The sequence below is a fragment of the Oryx dammah genome, unplaced genomic scaffold, assembly GCF_014754425.2.
Source record: "Oryx dammah isolate SB20612 unplaced genomic scaffold, SCBI_Odam_1.1 HiC_scaffold_11, whole genome shotgun sequence".
NCBI classification, from domain to species: Eukaryota; Metazoa; Chordata; class Mammalia; order Artiodactyla; family Bovidae; genus Oryx; species Oryx dammah.
This window is the reverse complement of record NW_024070195.1, coordinates 24,046,365-24,065,297: the sequence shown is the minus strand read 5'-3', so window position 1 is coordinate 24,065,297 and position 18,933 is coordinate 24,046,365. Positions and strand designations below refer to the sequence as shown.

Below are 18,933 nucleotides of genomic sequence, written 5' to 3'. Positions count from 1 at the left end.
TGTTGTCGAAGCTGTTTTAATTTGGTCTCATGCCCCTTTCCAGCAGGAAACCCCTTATAGAAAACCCAGATCCTCATTTTTGAGTTTTTCCTTGAGCCAGGGCAGCACGTGGTAGAGGTTGATATGAAAGTCTCGAGCATAACCAGGTACTTGCTGTGGCCGCTTGCAAACGTCCACGACGCCCCAGCTGATCACACCAACCTGGAAAGAGCGAGGGGTTGCCAGGAATCATTTGGTAGAACTCCTTAATCCCAGGAAGCACAACTACCGCCAATTGCACCTGAACTGACCTGACCTGGGAGGACTAGACTAGGGCCCCAGTTCAGTTCTGTCCCCTGGCACACAGACCAGACACATGGCCCTAAATTGGCCAGTTCAAGGAAGAGTCTGAAGGTGAGGCAGGCTCTGCCCCACGCCCCACCTCTTTTCAGCCACATGCAGTGAGCTTTCTTGTTTTGGGGCCCACGCTGACCACTCAGCATCTCTCCAGAGAGAGGAAAGAGAAGACTCACTTGAATGAAGCGACTCCTCTTGTGAATAATCAGGGGGCCACCAGAATCACCTGCAGGGGAGGAGATGCTGTAGGCAAAGACTTAGGCCTCAGAACTCACATCACAACCAAAGAGCCTTCTCTCACCTTTGCAAGTGTTGGGGTCAGCGTAGGGAGCCACACCTCCAGTGCAGAGGAACCTGGGGGTGACTACCTCAGAGACGTCCTTAACTTTGTTATAACCTGGGGCATGTAGAGCGTCTCTCTCACAGCTGGCTTTCTGTAGGTGAGATGGGGAAGTGTGGAGAGAGGCATGAGGAACAAAGCTTGCTTAGGAAGAACTGGGCCCTAAGGACCTCAGGATCCCACCTTCCTCACCTTGTCCCCATTTTTGATGTAGACTGCCTTCCGAGTCAGGATCTTCTTAGACTCAGACACAAACAGAGCTTCGATGTCCTTGGCAGGGAGTAGCTCTTGCACTTTACAGATGGATAGACTGGGTCATTGCAGCACTCTCCCCTCCCAACCTCATGCTTGTTATCGAGTGGCCCTCCCCTCCTTCCTGTGAGCTGGTGGCTGGGCAGGGCATCACCTGCTCTCCCTCTACTCCCCCTCATCCCGTCCTTGTCTCAGAACTTCACCCTTACAAGCTGCTCTCCCTGAACGTGTCTTACTCTGTTGCTGGCACGTGGTTGACCTTGGAAGCCTCAAGGCTTGAATCGATCCCTCAGTGCAGGGGAGACAAATGGGCCTGTTGAGGAGAGATGGGGAAATTCAAGGATCGTGAACCCTGGGTCTGCTTCCGTCTCAGTTCTGCCTCTCCCAGCCTCTTCTCTCGGAATCCAGATGGCTCACCTGATGGTGGTCTCATACTTGAGCTTCTTTGCGAGCTTGATGAGGGCCACGTCATAGTCATAAAACTCAGGAATGCCTTTTGCTTTTTTTGCATTGAGGTCGTAGTTTGGATGAAATAGGACTTCTTCTACCTCCCACTCCTGCTTCTTAACTCCTGAAGTAAGAGAGGGGGTCCCTCTAGACCACCGATGTCTGTGTCGGCAGCCTCCTGCCTGCATGTCATCCCTGACCCAAATCTTCCCCATCCCTAACTGGTCCAGCATGCAAGGGAAGGGCTGCGATGAGGACAGGTGGAAAGTGGGCCCTGGAGGCAGTGTTGCCCAGAGGGCACTGCAGAAGCTCAGAATGGATGGGTTGCATCCTTACCCACGCTGACCTTGATTGAGTGTTTCTCATCATCCACAGTGAAACAGTGTGCGGCCGTCAGCACGAAGTACTCAGACACGATAGCACCCATACAGCTCTCGTGCCCCTTCGAAGGGCGCTGGGAGCAGCAGCAGAGGGAAAGCTCAGCTTTCACAAATATCACAGTCTGACCAAGACTGCCTTGCCCTTCCTCTGACCTTTATTTCACCCTGACTTCCCCTCCCCTTCCCACCACCAGGACACTGCACTTACAATGACTGAGATCTTGGCGTGCCATGGTTGCTTGTGGTAGGAAGTACCATCCTTGTGCTCCCAAACCATGCCACAGAGACCCAGTGTCCGGCTTTCATCTGGCAAGAAAGGAGATTGTGCTAAAAGCTAGGGCAGTTCATTCCCAAATGGCAGCTGTCTTGGGGAGGAACGCCAGTGTGTCTGTGGGGAGCAGATGCCCAAAAGAGGGAAGAGAAGGCAAGGAACCACTGGAATCATGAGACTAAACTCAGACACCTGGGCATTTTCAGGCCCAACTCCTGCTAACTTGCCATTTCTTGACCACTGTTGGCCCCAGCTTCCATATCTGTAAAAGGAGGGACTTGAGAAAGGTGTCTGCATCATTTCAGAACTCATGATTCTGAGATCAGGGAGTGGCAAGTACCAAGAAGCAAGAATAGTGACCTGGAGGTAGAGGAGGAGAGAAAGGGCTTCCAGACTTTTCAGGGCTTTAGGAGGAGTGGAAGAATGAGTGACCTTGAGGGGTCTGGGGAGAGCTGAGTTTCCTGACCATCTCCTTATAGCCTTCCATAGCTTCCTACCAAGCATTTGGATGAAAACATCCTCCAGGTTTTCCATGCCCTGGAGTTTGAACACGTGTTGCTCTTTATCCTTCTTGGAGGCCAAAGCATTGATGTTCTCTTGGTTCACTAGAGGTCCAACCCCGAATACATAGATGTCTGAGAGAGAAAAAACAGAGTGAGTGTCTTGGCCCTGGCACAGGCAAGAAGCTAATAAACTGGGGTGCTGGGTCCTAGGCAGTAAAACTCACCCAGATAATCCTCCCTGGGGTTTTTGCGATTTCTACCAATGTCTAGCAAGTACCGAATATCGTGAATGACAGTGACTGGATCCCCACCCATGTTGTGCAAACCTGCAGGAGAGACAGACCATGAGGGTGGGAAGACATGAAGGAAGAGGGTCCAGGAAGACAAAGAGGCTGGAAGGAATGACATACAGGGCTGAGTGAGCAGGTTGGGGAGGAGATCATGAGTGAGAGATCACGGAGTGGAGGGTCCCTCCTTGTAAAGGCACAGGAAGAGCAGCACGCCATCCCCCAGCCACAAGTCTGGTGCTAAGTGTGGACTCGGGGCCACGAGCTGGTTTGAGAGGGTGGGGAGTCAGGCAGGAGAAAAGCCCCTCTTACCGTCAGTCATGATGATAATGACGTGGCGCGTGCGGTTCCAGGTCTCTTTGAGGTTGTTTACTTCTCTGCTCATCATGTTGTACACTTCCAGGAGAGCCCTCTTGGTGTTGGTCCCTGCTTTCAACTTGTGATCTGTAAACAGGGAAGATGTTATCACCTCACCTGGTCTCCCAAGCCATCCTTGACCCCAGAGGTCTGGCAGCAACTGGCATCCCACATCTGTCTTCCCTTTGACAACAAAGTACCCCTCTCAGTTCCAAAGGGTTCCCACCAAACCCCATTTTCCAATGACCCTGCTGTCCAACCGTGGATTAAAACGTAGTCCTCCCTGCCTCACCACGTCGTCTCACTACACCCTCCCCACAGCACTTCTGAAACTTCAGACCTCTCTGACCCCAAAGTGAACCTCCCACCCTTCCCTGACTTCTGACCTGCGTAGTTGATTCGGTTGAGCTGCTCTGTGACCCAGTCTGCTTCGCTGCTCTTTGAATCAGACACTTTGATCAAAACTTTGGGTTCTGTGGCATATGTCACTAGACCATATTTTGGCTTCACCCCATAGCTTGCCACCTGTGGGCAAGGGAAGCAATAGGTCACAGCATCAAAAGTAGAATATACGATTGGGAGAATTCAGCAGCTTGGCTGAGACAGATAGAAAAGTCCTTAGTAAGAGACTCAAGGACTGACTCATCACCCTGGGGTCATGGAGGAGTCCAAGTTAAAGGTCAAGTAAAAGGAAAGGAGGACACAATGGGACCTGGAGATTTTCTGGGACCCTGTGGCTCAGAGGGGCTGGGAGTTCCCACCTTCAAGGGGAGGGGGCCCCACCTTCTCGATGAAATCTCTGAGACAGTTCTTGGCCCCTGTGAAGTTGTGGGCCCCCACGCTGTCTGATGCGTCCAATACCAGGTAGATGTTCATGGAGCCTGAGGGGTCTAGGACAATCTTTCTCTTCTGTTGTTCCCCTGGATGCCATCAGAGAGGCTCAGGCTCCAGAACAAATAGGTCTCCTGCCCCTTCTCCACCCCACGCCCAACTCCCTGCCCCGCCTCCCCTCTGCCTTCAAACCTGGGCTGTGTCCATCCTCGGCATCAACTCCTTCTATGGTCTCTGTCAGGGAAGATAGGAAGGCTTCGGCCACCTCTGCAGGAGTGTCGTACATAAAGGAGTCTGGGAGAGGTCAGAGAGCACGTCAAATGTCTGGGAGGGTCAGGGACACTGACAGGAGGTGGTGGGCTTCTAGGGCGGGAAGGGCTCAGAAGCTCTTCAGGGAGATTTAGAAGGGAGGAAGGAGCTGGATGGTGGCAGCGGGAGAGGGCAATGTGCTCCTGAGGGGATGTGCGGATGGGAGAGCAGGGTCTGACTTGAGGGTACAGGTAAATAAGGGTCACCTTGGCAGGAAGGCTCCGTTCCACTCCAAGAGCCACCTTCCTGGCATGTTCGCTGCTGGGAACCACGTAGAGTGAGCCCCCGGTTGCAGTAGTAGGTGACACGATCTTCAAGGCGGTACTGGCTGCCCACCTTCCTCGTGCCAAGGGGGATGCCCGGATTGGGGCAGTACCCCGCTGCAGAAGTGTAAGACACACTGGTGAGGGCCAAAGCCTGGGGCGCAAAAGGCAAGGAAGAGCACCGAGAGCTGTCGCACTGGTCCCTCAGGCTGCAGGTGGTCAGGGAAAAGGAGCTGTTGTGGACAGGGGGGACGGTTCTCACCTCCATCATCACAGATGGCCGTTTCCCCATCCCACCGACCATTCCCTTGGCAGGTGCGATTGGCAGAGCCCCGAAAAGTGTAGCCATCATAGCAGCGGAAAGAGATCTCATCGCTCAAATTGTAGTAGGCAGCGCGGGGCCAGTACTCCCCATTCTCAAAATCCTGTGGTCTGGGACAGCGAATTGCTTTGGGGGCAAGGAGGTGGAAACCAAGTAGAAGTTACTGGAAGGGAAGGGCTGCCCTTTAGGATAACCCTTCTGGTCTCAGGGACCCTGTCTCTGAGAAATATAACTTCTGGGCCCCACAGGATAGCTACTACCCTCGACCCCTGGAGGAACCTCCACCCATAAGGAGTACTGCTGCTCCCTCCTCCCCATTTCTAAGTGTTCTTTGAACTGCCAGGGCTGCCTGACACAGGGTAAATGCTTAGTAAAGTCTAGCTCCCCTTCCTTCTCTCTCCATCCCACCTCCAGCCCTCCCTCAGCTCTGACGCGTGCTCAGCCCAACTTTTCAGCCTGCCTGGTCTCCACTCAAGCCTAGACTTATTCAAGTCTGGACCTTGGCTGCCACCTGCTCCATCCCACAGCCGGCCCATGCCCATCCTCACTGCCCTCCAACCTTTGCATTCAGCCCTCTTGACAATCTTTCTGTCTTGAGTCTGCAGGGTGCTCCAGGACCCTGTGGATCTGCAGGTGCGAATCTGCACGGGGTATGGGTAGAAGCCAGAAGGACACAAGTACTCCAGCACCTGGCCCGCCTTGAGAAGCCGGAAGGAGCCACCTTTGATCTCTACTCCCTCCAGAGAGCAGGGGCTTTGGGGCCCGGCCTCAGGCAGTGGTGTCATGCCCACACCTAAAGAGAAAAGTTGATGAGGCCCAGCCTCACAAGGCCGAGGACAGATCGTGGGGGAAGCAGGAGTGGAGGGAGGGGGGCTGTGATCTCACTTACCTCCATACAAGAGGCCCAGGATCAAGGGTACCAGGCAGAGTCGGGGGTTGTGACCAATCCTCATGGTGACCAGGGGCTGGGGGCAGGAGGGCCTCTCCTGGCTTCTGCTGCAAGTCTGCTTGGCTTGATGGCCAAGCTGAAACTTTAGACCTGAGCCTGGTCACACTCCCTTCCCCTGCCCCCCACAACCTCCAGCCTTTTATGTAATCCTGTTCTGGCACCTGCTGTTCACCCCACCCTCCCTACCCACATCACTTTCCGGAATGTCCAAGCGGGGAGGGCCCCACTGAGCTGCCAATCAAGGAAACAGAAACTGCAAAAACTCCACCTTCGGCTTCCCAAGGTCCAGGACTCTGCCAGTCAACACCTCCTCTCTGCCCCTGGTCCTGCTCAACAAGCCCAGACCTCCCCTTGGGGACTAGATATAAAGCCCACACTGCGCACCCCCCCACACCCCCTGCTGACTCTGTTTTGGAGCAGAGTTCAGCCACTGTTTGTCCAGCAAGGTCTCTGACCTGCCTTCTTGGCGGTTCCTGGAATCATTCTGGCCTTTCTCTCCCCTCCCAGGCCAACCCCTAGGCAGAGGCACAGACAGATGTGGGGATCATTGGCTTTTTATTAATTTCATAACTGGGTAATTTCCTGTGTAAGGGGAAGGAGAGTGAGCCAAGTACAGCAGAGGGTGGGGTCAGCACTGGCAGGAGTGCCGGGGATTCCCTAGTGTGGATATGCCTCTGTCCCAGGATCCTGGAGAAGGGGATGTGTTCAGAGCAAGGACTGCGGATGGGTCATGGAGGCTGAGGGTGGTGTTCAGAGGTAGGAGACTGGAGAGACAGCAGGTCCTGGCAGGTCAGCAGAGGGCTCGGTGGCCAAGATTAGAGGGGCACAAAGTTCAGGATGCCTTCCAGATGCTGCCTGAGCCAGGGCTGCAGGCGGAAGAGGTTGATGTGGAAATCTCGCGGGACCTTGCCATGGGGCGCAGGTTTGCGGGAGTTCTTACTGGAGCTGCCACAGGGGTTGTAGAGACCCCAGCTCACCAGGCCCACCTAGAAGAGGGAAAGGTTGGAGTGGTGGGCTTCCCCTGTCCCAGCCCCGACCTCCTTAGGTCCTTCAAAGGCCTGCCTCATCCCCCAACAAGGCCAAGATCCCATGACTCCAGTCCTGCGAACTTCTCCCTTCTCACCTGAAAAAACCTGAGTCTCCGCTCAAGGAAAACTGCTCCCCCGGATTCTCCTACCAGAAAGGAGGGACAGAGACTGTCATCCTGCCAACCATCACCGCTGCATCGGGGTGTGCATGCTGGCCACAAGGGACACCGGTGGCCTTCCCCTGGGGAATCCGGACTCGAGGGTGGGGGTTGGGGGTGGGAAGTGGGTGGAGGAGGGGCTCACCCTTGCAGGGACTGTCGTCCCCCTGGGTCCCACTGCATAGGAACTGGTCTGTCACCACCTCTCTGACATCTGTCAGGTTGGGGAACGTGGTTTTGTCCTTGGAGACGACCTTGACACAGTTTGTCCACTGCAGGAGGGGCGGAAGAGGACAGAAGGATGGAGTGAGTGAGCCCAGGGCAGAGCTTGCTAGGCCCAGAAGGAGGGATGACTTGGGGTCAGAGAGAGAAAGCAGCCAGAGCTAGAGGATGCAGAGAGAAATCCCATTCCCACCCTCAACAGCATCCAGAACCTGAGACCCTCACCTCTGACCCTGTCTTGAGGTTAATATTCAGCTTATCTCCGTTCAAAGCCACAAAATGAGCAGGAATGCTCACTTGGTTCAGAAGCTCCTTCTCTGCAGTCAAGAACAAGGATGTCAGTGCTGGTCCCTTTACCCAGCATCCTGACTTGGGGACTGCAGCACAGCCTATGATATCACCCCCCAAGCCCTGGTGCCAGTCCCTCTCGCACCCTGAGTCCAGCGCTCACCGTGGTCTCGGCAGGTACTGCCTGGGAGTCTCCGCAGAGCCAGGTTGGCCCCCACCGTGCAGGGGAGGCAGATGGGCCTGAGGAGAAGGACCAGGGTCACAGAGGCCCATCCTTGGTGGCCCCTCCTCCAGAGCTCCCCAGGACACCCTCCCCTATAGAGGGTGCCCTCCCATCCCAGACTCCGGCACCTGGCATGGGTGGACATCTTCACTTTCTGGGTCAGCTTTAGCAGAGCAATGTCATCGCCATAGAACTCCGGGATTCCCTGATTCTTCTTGGAAAAGACATTGAAGCCTGGGGAGATCTCTGCCTTCTCAATTTGGAATTCTTTGCTCCCCTGAAAGTTGGGATCCCCTGGAAACAAAGAAGCAGATTAGGCTGGACCAGGGCTCCTGAAGGGGCCAGAGGCTGGGAACAAGGGGTGGGAGCTCTGCCCAGGGGATCGGGAATCTGGTGTGGGCCCTTCCTTACCCACACTGACCCTCCACAGTGTTCTGTCCTCGGCATTGCTTAAGCAGTGAGCGGCTGTCAGGACCCACTGGTCAGAGATGAGGGCTCCCCGGCAGGTCTCCTGGCTCTTGGGCTGCAGGGGGACAGGGAATCTCGGGGACTGCTATGTCTCTGGCTCGTGGCCCCCCCTCTGGGATCCAAGCCCCATCCCTCCTTCTGGGTACCTTAATAGTGACGTGCCAGGGTGTCCTCTCCTGGGCAGAGGCATTGGCAGACATGTTCCCTACCCCACAGATGGGGTCTGTGAGCTGGGAGATGTCTGTGGGTGTGAGGAGCAGATGGTGCTGGAGGCCGGTGAGGGGCACTGTGAGCGGGTGCCATCCTGGGACCCTCAGCCGGCTCCACACTGGCCACCCCCTCCAGAGAGGGGGAAGTGCACTCACCCAGCATGTGCTCGAAGACCTGGCTCAGCGCCTGCACATCCTTCAGAATGAAGGCGTGCCTCTCGCCGTCCTTCTTGGACCCCAGGTTATTCAGTTCTTTCCAGTCCACTTGTAGGCTGTCCACACCGATGGCATAGATGTCTGAGGGGGAGGGAATTAGCAGAATCGCACAGTGAGTGGCTCTCCTGCAGCACAGGAGGCTGCATCTGGGAACTCGCTGTGTCCCACGAAGCCCTGCAAGAGCGGGATGCCCTCCGCTCCCCTCCACTACCTATCTGACCTCATTTCCTACCACTCCTCCCCTTCAGTTTCTTCCAGTCACACAACCTCCTTGAAGTTCCTGAAATACACTCCCACCTCAAGGCCTTTGCACGAGCTTTGTCCCTGCCTGGTTCACACCTACCCCAGGCTTTCCACATGCCTCACTTACATTTCTAAGCTTTGATTCAAATGTCACCATCATCGCAGGAGGCTTGCTGTGGCCTCCTTGTGTAAAACTACAATGACCCAGACATCTCGATTTCTTTTCTGCTTAATTTTATACCTCAGTGCATGTCACCCTCTACTGTGCCATATGGCTTCCTTATTTATTTTCTGTAATGCCTGGAATGGGTAGAATTGTGTCTTCTCGAAAGGTATGTTCAGGTCCTAACCCCCAGGACCTGTGAATATGCTCATATATATTTGGAAATAGTGTCCTTGCAATACAATCAGTTAAAGTGAGGTCTTGCTGGATGCGGGAAGGGAGGGAAAGACAAATCTGGCGCCTTTACAAGAATGTGGAAATCCGAACACCAACACAGAGATACCTTAAGGGAAGACAGTGATGTGAAGAGAGGCAGAGATTGGGTAATCCTGGCTTCCCTGGTGGCTCAGAGGTTAAAGCGTCTGTCTGCAATGCAGGAGACCTGGGCTCGATCCCTGGGTCGGGAAGATCCCTTGGAGAAGGAAATGGCAACCCACTCCAGTATTCCTGCCTGGAGAATCCCATGGACAGAGGAGTCTGGTGGGCTACAGTCCACGGGGTCACAAAGAGTCGGACACGACTGAGCAAGCGACTTAACTGAACCCCAAGCTAAGGAATGCCTGGGGCCACCTGAAGTTGGACAAGGTCAGGAAGGATTCTTGGAGGTTCCGGCAGGAGCACGGCCCTGCTGATACTTTGATTTTGGACTTCCTACTTCCTGAGCATGAGAGAATACATCTCTGTTGTTTCAAGCCACCCAAATTTGTACCATTTGTTGCCACAGCCCTAAGAAACTAATATATCGCCCTCTTCCAGAATGACAGCCCCACAAAACAGGCATTTTCCTCTGTTTGTTTACAGCTGTATTCTTAGAGTGGTGCTTGGCCCAAAAGAGGCTCTCGGTGAGGAATTTTAAATGAATAACTGAATGAAAAAGAACTCATGATGTAGCATCGAGGCGCAGCTTCAGATCTGGTCATCCCTTACAAAATGGCTCTGGGAGAAGGGCTTGAAGCCACCTCTTCCCATTGGAGGACCTGGATCCACACGACCATCCACACCAACCTCTGAGCCAGTGTGGGTGCTAGTCAGAACTGCCCCAGGGTGGCCACCAAGTCTAGCCTTCTCCCACCCTTTATACCACTCATAGTCCTTTTATGCAGTTACAGTGGGAGCTGGACGATTATCACGTCCCTTGTGTTTTCGCTGAAGAATTGATGCTTTTGAACTGTGGTGTTGGAGAAGACTCTTGAGAGTCCCTTGGACTGCAAGGAGATCAAACCAGTCAATCCTACAGGAAATCAGTCCTAAATATTCATTGGAAGGACTGAACGTGAAGCTCCAATACTTTGGCAGCTTGATTCAAAGAGCTGAGTCTTTGGAAAAGACCCTGATGCTGGGAAAGATCGAAGGTAGGAGGAGAAGGGGACAACAGAGGATGAAATAGTTGGATAGCATCACCAACTCAATGGACATGAGTTTGAGCAAGCTCTAGGAGATGGTGAAGGACAGAGAAGCCTGGCATGCTGCAGTCCACAGTGTTGCAAAGAGTCGGACACAACTGAGCGACTGAACAATAGCAATGTGTTTTCTCTGTTTCCCTGAGGTTCCTGCCTCTTTTTAAGAAGGTGTTTTCAAGCATTTAACTCTGGCCCAGTGATGCTAAGGAGTTAGGGAGTGAAGTTTGGATTTTGCCTTCCTTAGGCAAGGGTTTTCCCAAAGAAGTCTGCTTACCCTCAAGGGGCAGGTGGAGTGGGTAGCACGAGCAGAAAAGAGAGAACCCAAGGGGGAAGTAAGTAAAACTTGGGACCTCAAAACCAGCTGCTACCCCTTATCTGGAGCACTTCTCTTTGAAGTTCTCTTCTGGTCAAAGGTCAGAGCAATTTTTGTTTATCTGAATTAGAGGAACTGTTCTTTTAGAGACTGCAACTACCAAAGCCTTAGTTAACTGCACTAATGGAGAAAAGGCCAGAGACAGTCCCCACGAGGATTCCAGACCTTTTCTTCCTGGAGAGGTTTGTGGAACAAAAGCTGGTGAATGAAAACGACATTGACGGTGATGACAGTGGTGGTGGTGGTCACCACCCCTGCACACGTGAGTTTCTCTGCACCAGATAATGTTTGAGCATTTGCCCTTACTGGCCTGAGGTAGGCCCTTGTCCTTTATCCTCCTTACAAGAAAAGAAACGACCCATGGTCACAGCCAATCAAAGATGAACTCAAGGTTGAAACCACAAAGGTTTGTAGTTTGACTACAAACTCTTCAGTGTGATCCTTGGCTGACTGCATACAGAACAACACAGCCTGGGGTCTCGATAGAAATACAGCCGAGGACTTCCCTGGCGGTCAAGTGGTTAAGACTCTGTGCTTCTACTGCAGGGGGTGTAGGTTTGATCCCTTGTCAAGACACTAAGATCCCTCATGCTGTGTACAGTGCAATCCCCGCCCCCAAAAAATGAAATGCAGAGAAATACAGCCAAGATGCTGAAACTCCTGGCTGTGGGCTTTGGGTCCTCTGCAGAGAGCACAGATTGTGGCAGGGCAGGTGCAGAGGCTCACCCAAATAGTCTTTCCTCTTCTGGTTGATGTTCAAGACTTCTTTGATATTGTCAACAGCCACCTTGGGAGAGCCGCCCATGTTGGACTTTCCTGGATCAAGGAGGGAAAAGAATTGTTCATTAAGATGGGTGCAGCACAATCCCCTCAGCCCTGGAGAAGTAGAGAGGCATTCACCCCGGGAGCCTCAACACTTACACTCCCTGCTGGAGTTTCTAGATACATTCTTCACAGAAAGTCCTTAGCACTGGGTCAGGGGCATCTTAATACTTTATCTCATTTGATTCTCGTGCAGCCCCTGTAAGTGTGGGTCTCCTCATGTTATAGATACGAAATCTGATTTCTAGAGGAGCTGTGTGATTTGGGAAAAATCAAGATAAATGGCAAAGCCCTGATCCACCACCCAATATGCCTTTCATCCATGAACCTCAACATCACTGCTGCACACCTCCCACCCAGCTCCTGCTAGGTGACCTCCCAGGTGGCAACAACGAACACACGATAATAAAGCACTTTTACACAAGGTACTTATTGCTCTTCATAAAAATTGTGTAAGGGGACTTCCCTGGAGGACCAACGGCTAAGACTCTGCACTTCCACTGCCAGGGGTTCAGGTTTGATCCCTGGTCGGAGAACTAAGACCCACATGCCATGCGGTGCAGCCAAAAAATAAACGAACAAACTATATACAGAAAAGAGGGCAACTTCCATTATCAATAATTGTCGTGGTTGTCATTACCATCATCATCAACATTGTTTCTACTTTAGAAATAAGAAACCAAGGCCTGACATAGCAGAGGGAGAGCCAGAAGGCAGATCTTCTGACCCCAAATTGCTGCTCCTTCCACAGTGCCAGGCTCACTCACAGAGAAAACAATACCTACCATCTGTCAGAAGGATGATGGCATGTCGGATTTCCTGCCAGGCCACTGGGTTCATACGGAGCCGATTCATTTGGTTATTCATCATTATATAGACAGCATGGAGGGCCTCATAGATGTTGGTCCCAGTTCCATTTTCATGGTCTGGAATATGTGAAGATGAAAAGTTCTCTTAGAAACTTTCTATCTACCACCTGGGAGAAGGGAATCACTTTATTTTCCCCAAACACTGGAAATGCAATTATCATTTGATTTGATAAAGATAGACCTTTGATATTCAGTTAGAGATTTGGCATCATTTCCCGTTCAAACATTTCAAACCTTTCTCTTTAGAAATGCTCATTGCATAACAGCATTAAAGGTCATTCTAAAATCCCAGAATTTGAAGATGAGGTTTCCAAAGAAAGTGGATTGTTTAACCAGCTGCTACCTACCACCCAGGTAGTTTCATAATGAGCTCCCAGGTGGCATAATGAGGAGACTGTGAAAACCAGACTATGTGGTTCAGGGAGGAGCTGAAGACCTGCACAATGCTTTTGGACACGTAGCACGTGTGAACAAGCCACGTGTTGATAGGAGCTGCAACTCCCCAACCATGAGCCTGACTTGGAAGCCACCTCAATCTAAGGAACCTTAGGCCCAGAACCATGGGATCTGAATGCCACCAAGAGGTCTCTCTCTCGAACTTGTCCAGAACCTACAGGCACAGAGAGCTCATCCTCTGCTCCCACTCCCATCACCTTCATTTGATGGCATCATACCTTTATAGTTGATATTTCTCAGACTGTTCTCCACTTCAGTCACATCCCGGGATCTGTCTTCCAAGACAGACATGACGATTTTGGGCTTTGATGCAAAAGTGATGATGGCGACACTAACCTTGATCTCAAAGCTGAAGATCTGTGAAGGGCAAGTGAGAGGGTGAAGGGCCCCCAGACCAAAAAGAAGATGGTAAGAGAGCCAGCAATGGGCCCTGGAGGAGACAGAGAGCCTAGACAGAGATCGACAGAGTGAAGGCCCATGGAGAATCCCTTCCTGGGATGTGGCTGCTTAAGGAAGCCAGGAAGCTGACAGTTGTTGGTCCTCTCCTCTGTTTGACAGGTTCACTCTGCATTTAATCCTCATATCAACGATGTGAGGGGTCTTGATGGTCCCTATTATGTAGATGAGGATGCTGAGACTTGTTATCTTGCCCCCATCACACCACTGGTGAAAGATGGAGGAAGAATTCAAACCTATCAGCACTTGCCTGTAGCATTTTATTGCCTCATGGCTTAGTGGATCACGTAACTTTACATTTGAAGAGAGAAACTAAGGAGCACAAAAGCTGCCTTCTTTCCAAGGGAGCAGGGAGGGAAAACACTTATCTACAAAAACTATTGTGAAAAGCACAATTCCCAAGCAAAGTCCTGGCAAGAAATGTAAACCAGGGGTTTCCAAACTCTTCTGTTCATGCATTCCATCAGCAGAAACATTCTGAGCACATACCTCAATATAAGTATATGTATTTATAAAGTATACTCATGAAGTGTATCACTGTTCAGATATATTGTACGCATTTTAAAATGTATAGAAAAGATTGACATTTTAAAAGGAAAATATTAAGTTCTTCATTTCAGTTAAATTACAGTTATTCCACATGATTACTAGTATTTTCCTGCCACACACACCCCCACAGACTCTTTGGGGTACCCCTTTGTGAAGACCACTGTTCTAGAATTCCTGAAAAGTGGGATCTCAGCCTCATTCATCTTTGTGGTCTCCCAGGAGCCAGAATAGTGCTTGACATATAGTAGGTACCCCAACAGTGTTTGTGGAATGAAAAACTGTATCCTCTAAATTCATGATCCATGGCATGTGTATAATCTGGGAAGACTTCTTGGAGGAAGCGGGCTGGGAATGGGATTCTGAGAAGGGAAGGAGACAGAGACAGTGCAGGAAGGTAGCCGATATCCTCCAGCTCCTATTTCCTGACCCTGTCCACCATGTGGGAGGCGCTGTCCTTGAAGATTTCGAAGTCATCTTTGGACACACTCTGAGAGGCGTCCAGGAGCAGGTAGAGGTTCAGGTGACCGGAACGCTGGATTTGTATTTTGCGGCCCAAGTTTTCTGGGAGAAATGTGAAAGGGGGACGATTCAGACCTCCACCGCCCACCTGCTCTCTAGCCAAGGCGATCAAACCCCTCTGCAAACCCCTCTGCCCCGCCTCCAGTCAGCTCAGCCCCAGTGAGCCCACAGGAAGCTCCTGCCCCGCCCCCAAGCTTGCCCCGCCCCTGCCACGCCCACCTCAAGCGCTCACTTTTCTTCTGCTGGATGGGATTGGTGGTTGCAAGTAAGTGGGAGAAGGAGGTGCCCAGGGCGGGGGCCACATCCTCAGGAAAGTCGTAGGAGTAGGGCTCTGTGGGGAGAGCCGATGGGGTCAGCTGGGCCCGGGGATCGGGGCCCAGCAGTGTCCGCAGGGTCAGAGCTGCTACTCACGGCGGCAGATGGCCTCCGTCCCACTCCAGACCCCGTCGTCCTGGCACTCGCGCTCCGCAGACCCTGTCAGCACCAGATTCGAGGAGCAGCGGTATCTGACCTTGTCTCCAAGGCCGAAGCGAGACCCAGTCCGCACTGCACCCACAGAAATGCCCGGGTTGGGGCAGTGACTGGCTGCGAAGAACAAAGGAAGATGGAGGTGAGCAGGGACTCCGGACCCGGCTGGCCCACCCTCTCCCAGGCTCTTCCTCCTCTGGAAACCCTCAGAGCCTCTGCGGGTCCCTTGGCCTCTCCCTTGGGAGACATCATACCTGTGCTTCCCAGGGGTGCAGATGGAAAAACCTGAATTAGGGAAAAGGTTTAGAACTCTGTGGCCTCAGTGGCCACCTAAAACATCCCAATCCCAACCCAGGGTCTCTGCTAGTACCATACCAGAACCTCAGGGAAGATGGCGGCTAAAGCTACCCCTCCACAGAGAACATTTGCAAACAATGAGATATCACTACACATCCACCAGAACTGTTAAAATTAAAAAGATGGGCAATTCCAGGTGTCAGAGGACAACCAGAGCTGCTGATCTATCGAGAAACTGTTTGCAGACTCTACTAAAAGACAACGAATGCCAGCCTGTGACCCAGTAACTCCACTCCCAGATAACATACTCAAGAGAGATGAGTGTCTAGTGCACCAAAAGTCACATATAAGCGTGTTCATAGAGCTTTACTCACAATAACCAAAAACTAGAAATAGCCAAATGCTCACCAACAAGAGAATACATATGTATGTATGTATGTATGTATGTAATGGAACTACACAGCATAAAAAAATAACAAACTGCTGATACACAGGGAAACGTCGATAAATCTCCCAGGCAGAATGTCGAATAAAGGAAACCAGATGCGAAAGAGCACAGTCTGTCTGATTCCACTTCTATGAGGTGTAAGAATAAGCTAAACGAATCTATGGAGATACAAGTCAGGAGAGGGTTACCTTGTGGAAGGGGATAGGAAGGAGCCTCCTGAGATGATGGACACTTGGTTTTGGTGAATACTTAAAATCTGCACACTTTAGATAGATTCAACCTCAGTTTTCAAATGAATTATATTTATGTTTGAATAAATGGCTGTTGTCAAAGAATCAAGGCTGTGACTAGAAAGCCAGCAGCTGGGCTCCAGGTGAGGATACAGTCCTACCGCCTCGTGACCTCTGAGTCCTCTGTATCATGTATTTAGAACTGTGATCTAGGAAGCTCCTAAAACCTACAGGCTAAAACCTGTGTAGCTCCAGGGAATCCCAGGACCCCGACTTCTGTCAAGCAGAGCACCTCCCTAAAGCTCTCACAAGGGCAGTAATCACCATGACAAAAGTATATGTGGTGCTCAGCAGATTCCAGGAGCTGTTCCACAGGCAACTCATTTGATCCACATGGCAACCCCCTGCAGTCAGTATTCTCACCGTTTCCATTTTACAGATGTGAAAACTGAGGCACAGAGAGGTTAAATAACCTCCCCAAAGGCTGTCAAAATCAAAGCTGGGCTTGGAACTCAGACTGGCTCCAGAGGCAAGGCAGCTGAGCACAGCACTTAATTGCCTTCATCACATCCTCCCGGCAACAGCCCATGGGGAGCAGGTACCAGCCTGGCTTGGAGGCATTGGGAAAAGCTGGACAGAGCATTTGCAGCCTTGATGCTGGACCCAAACCTTAACACCGACTTTCTTGAGCCAAGAGCCTAACAGGCTGGAGATGTGTGACTATAGACCTCAATTGACCAAAATCTAGGATTATGATTGTGGCACCAGAAACACCTGGTCCCTGACCCCACACATGCTCCCTGGGCACATATCTGGCTCCAGGGCTCCTGGGAGACCCCTGCCCCCATGCAGCCATGGGTCAGGACACTCACCACCATTGTCACACACGGCCGTCTCGCCATCCCACATGCCATTGGGGCGACACTGCCGAACAGCTGAGCCCCGCAGGGTGAAGCCATCCTCACACTCAAAGGTCAGATTGCCGCCCACCGGGTGGGACCCCAGCCGTGGGATGTACACACCATTCTCAAAGGAAACGGGAGCTGGACAGCGAACAGCTGGAGGGAGAGAAGGGGATGATAATACAGGGATGGAGGGATGACACGTGGACTGGACACCAAAGTGGGTGATATTCAGCTTGGAGGTATGGCAAGAGCCAGCTGCTTGTCAAAATATTAGGTGGATACCTGTGAAATTGCTACTTTTGACAATTGGTTGAATATTAGCAATTTCACATAGTTCAATCTAATAGATTTAAAAACGGTTACTTCTCTCAGCCCCGTGAGGACTATGACCACCCCAGTCCCTCCTTTGGTGTTCTCCGATGTCCCAGGAGTGGGTAACTAGAGGGGTGACACATGGCATCCATTCTGAACAGTCAGTACCGTGCGGCAGATTGTCAAAACCTCTAAACATCATCCTTGGCTTTAGTACCCCACAATCTCCATCATAGCCTGCCTTCAACACCTTGCTGTGGGCAGTAGACATTTCCTTGCTATTTTGAAAAGCCCTGTGGAAAAGGAGCTTTGCCACCCTTGGGTCACATTAAGCCCCATGCTGAGTAAACTAAATAGGAGTCCCCAGGGTGGCCGCTGGCAGGGAGCCTCACGTTTGCAGGTTGCCTTTGTCAGCCGAGTGGATCTCGGGATTTGCCACTGTCCGTTGCTCTTGCACAGCCTTGTCGCCACCGGGTACGGGTAATGGCCCAGGGGGCAGGAGTAGGTGAGGATACTCCCAGGGCTCCAGCCGTTGCTGAGGGTGAAACTGCCACCAGAGATGTTCACGTTCTTGGGGCAGGAAAGCGTGGCTGTAGCCAAACCTGCGGGCATGGGGGCACGACTCAGAAATGCAGCAGAGAAGGAAGGCACGGATGAGAAAAGGAAAGCAGAAGAGGCTGTCCGTTTGACACATGGAAACTCTGGTGGCACCAGCCCGGCCCCGCAGGACCCCAGCATCCCCTCTCCCCTGCTCCTACCTGGGTACAGGGGCAGCAGGCAAAGGACGGCCATCAGTGGATCCATGGTGTCTACCTCAGGGGCAGGGACAGGCAGAGAACCTGGAGAGGGAAAAGGTCATCTGACTTCCCGAAAACTGGAACTGGCTCAGCAGCTGCTTCGTCTGCTGCCAGAGAAAGAAAACTAGGGAGTGGCAAGGGGGAATGTTCCCTTGTTGGGGGTGGGGGTGAGGGAAGCATAATCAGGGACTAGGGGCTGAGCTGAGGGGGTGAAAGCTTTGCCCTGTCTCACTAGTCTCCACACATCCCTAGAGTCAGTCGATCTGCACCACAGGCTATGCCCACTGCTCCCCAACCGCCGCTGCCTCTCAGACACACGTACCCACACACTCTTACATGAGTAGTCTAAAGCACACAAACCAACTGAGATTGCAAAACATTTTATTTAAGTAAAGTTTCGGTTTTCTTTTGGGTTTTCCCAAGTGGATGTTACAAATACTTCCTCAGAGCCTAGGTTAGTATTGTCTTCTTCAACATAAGCCCCCAAGGTATTAAACTAATTGTCTTAAAAATTCTTGATGCCTAGGAGGATTCACCATCTTTTTCTTCCCTTAGGGATAAAAATGAAATCAACACTTAGAGACAAGAAAAAGGTTGAGAACATTTTTGAGGAAAGTCCAGTAGATAAAAATTCCCCAACTTATAAAAAATAAATCCGGGTTGATTATTCAAAGAAGTGAAAATATTTTTAGATTTGGAATGTGCCTTTAAGTTGCAATGTGCAAGGGACTTCCCTGGTAGTCCAGTGGTTGAGAATTTGCCTTCCAGTGCGGAGGACTCGGGTTCAATCCTTTGAGGAGGAACTAAGATCACACATGCCACAGGGCAACTAAGCTTGCCACCACAACTACTGAGCCCACATGCCTCAGTGGAGACTTGATGCAGCCAAAAAATAAATAAAATTAAA

At 51.7% G+C, this 18,933-nt stretch overlaps 2 protein-coding genes across 4 annotated transcripts; both read right to left on the bottom strand.

The window, feature by feature from the left end:
* CFB (complement factor B) lies at positions 1–6,382 on the bottom strand. Its single transcript, XM_040250331.1, has 19 exons — positions 6,303–6,382; positions 5,788–5,910; positions 5,458–5,691; positions 4,839–5,024; positions 4,520–4,693; positions 4,197–4,298; positions 3,957–4,093; positions 3,560–3,698; positions 3,129–3,260; positions 2,754–2,855; positions 2,524–2,661; positions 1,964–2,061; positions 1,712–1,829; positions 1,346–1,499; positions 1,165–1,241; positions 869–969; positions 638–770; positions 513–562; positions 1–201 (listed from the first exon to the last, which is right to left on the bottom strand). The coding sequence occupies exons 1-19, from the start codon at positions 6,328–6,330 to the stop codon at positions 55–57; spliced, it is 2,373 nt and encodes a 790-aa protein (XP_040106265.1). The 5' UTR covers positions 6,331–6,382; the 3' UTR covers positions 1–54.
* Positions 6,383–6,388: 6 nt separating this feature from the next.
* On the bottom strand, positions 6,389–18,175 carry C2 (complement C2). 3 transcript variants are annotated; one of them, XM_040250333.1, is made up of 18 exons: positions 17,988–18,175; positions 17,622–17,831; positions 16,885–17,070; positions 14,981–15,154; positions 14,802–14,900; positions 14,478–14,611; positions 13,264–13,402; positions 12,506–12,646; positions 11,625–11,714; positions 8,600–8,740; positions 8,381–8,475; positions 8,178–8,289; positions 7,895–8,060; positions 7,707–7,783; positions 7,481–7,572; positions 7,179–7,305; positions 6,971–7,020; positions 6,389–6,833 (listed from the first exon to the last, which is right to left on the bottom strand). In XM_040250333.1, the coding sequence occupies exons 1-18, from the start codon at positions 18,031–18,033 to the stop codon at positions 6,663–6,665; spliced, it is 2,250 nt and encodes a 749-aa protein (XP_040106267.1). In that variant the 5' UTR covers positions 18,034–18,175; the 3' UTR covers positions 6,389–6,662. The 3 variants fall into 3 exon arrangements, with proteins under 3 accessions (XP_040106267.1, XP_040106268.1, XP_040106266.1); XM_040250334.1 differs by lacking the exon at positions 7,481–7,572 and having other exon boundaries at positions 17,988–18,160; XM_040250332.1 differs by having other exon boundaries at positions 7,707–8,060; positions 17,988–18,148.
* Between the last annotated feature and the right edge of the window lie 758 nt (positions 18,176–18,933).

Bases quoted from the DNA above. Each gene is read 5' to 3' on its own strand.
- CFB (XM_040250331.1), bottom strand. From the start codon at position 6,330: ATGATTCCAGGAACCGCCAAGAAGGCAG. The intron at 5,025-5,457 runs GTTGGAGGGCAG...TTGCCCCCAAAG, and splicing joins CAAGAGGGCTGAATGCAAAG to CAATTCGCTGTCCCAGACCA. The intron at 563-637 runs GTGAGAGAAGGC...CCTCCCCTGCAG, and splicing joins TGACCCCAACACTTGCAAAG to GTGATTCTGGTGGCCCCCTG.
- C2 (XM_040250332.1), bottom strand. From the start codon at position 18,033: ATGGATCCACTGATGGCCGTCCTTTGCCTGCTGCCCCTGTACCCAG. The intron at 8,741-11,624 runs GTGAGCCTCTGC...CCTCCCCCTCAG, and splicing joins GAAGAGGAAAGACTATTTGG to ACATCTATGCCATCGGTGTG. The intron at 8,061-8,177 runs GTAAGGAAGGGC...CTTTGTTTCCAG, and splicing joins ACTGTGGAGGGTCAGTGTGG to GGGATCCCAACTTTCAGGGG.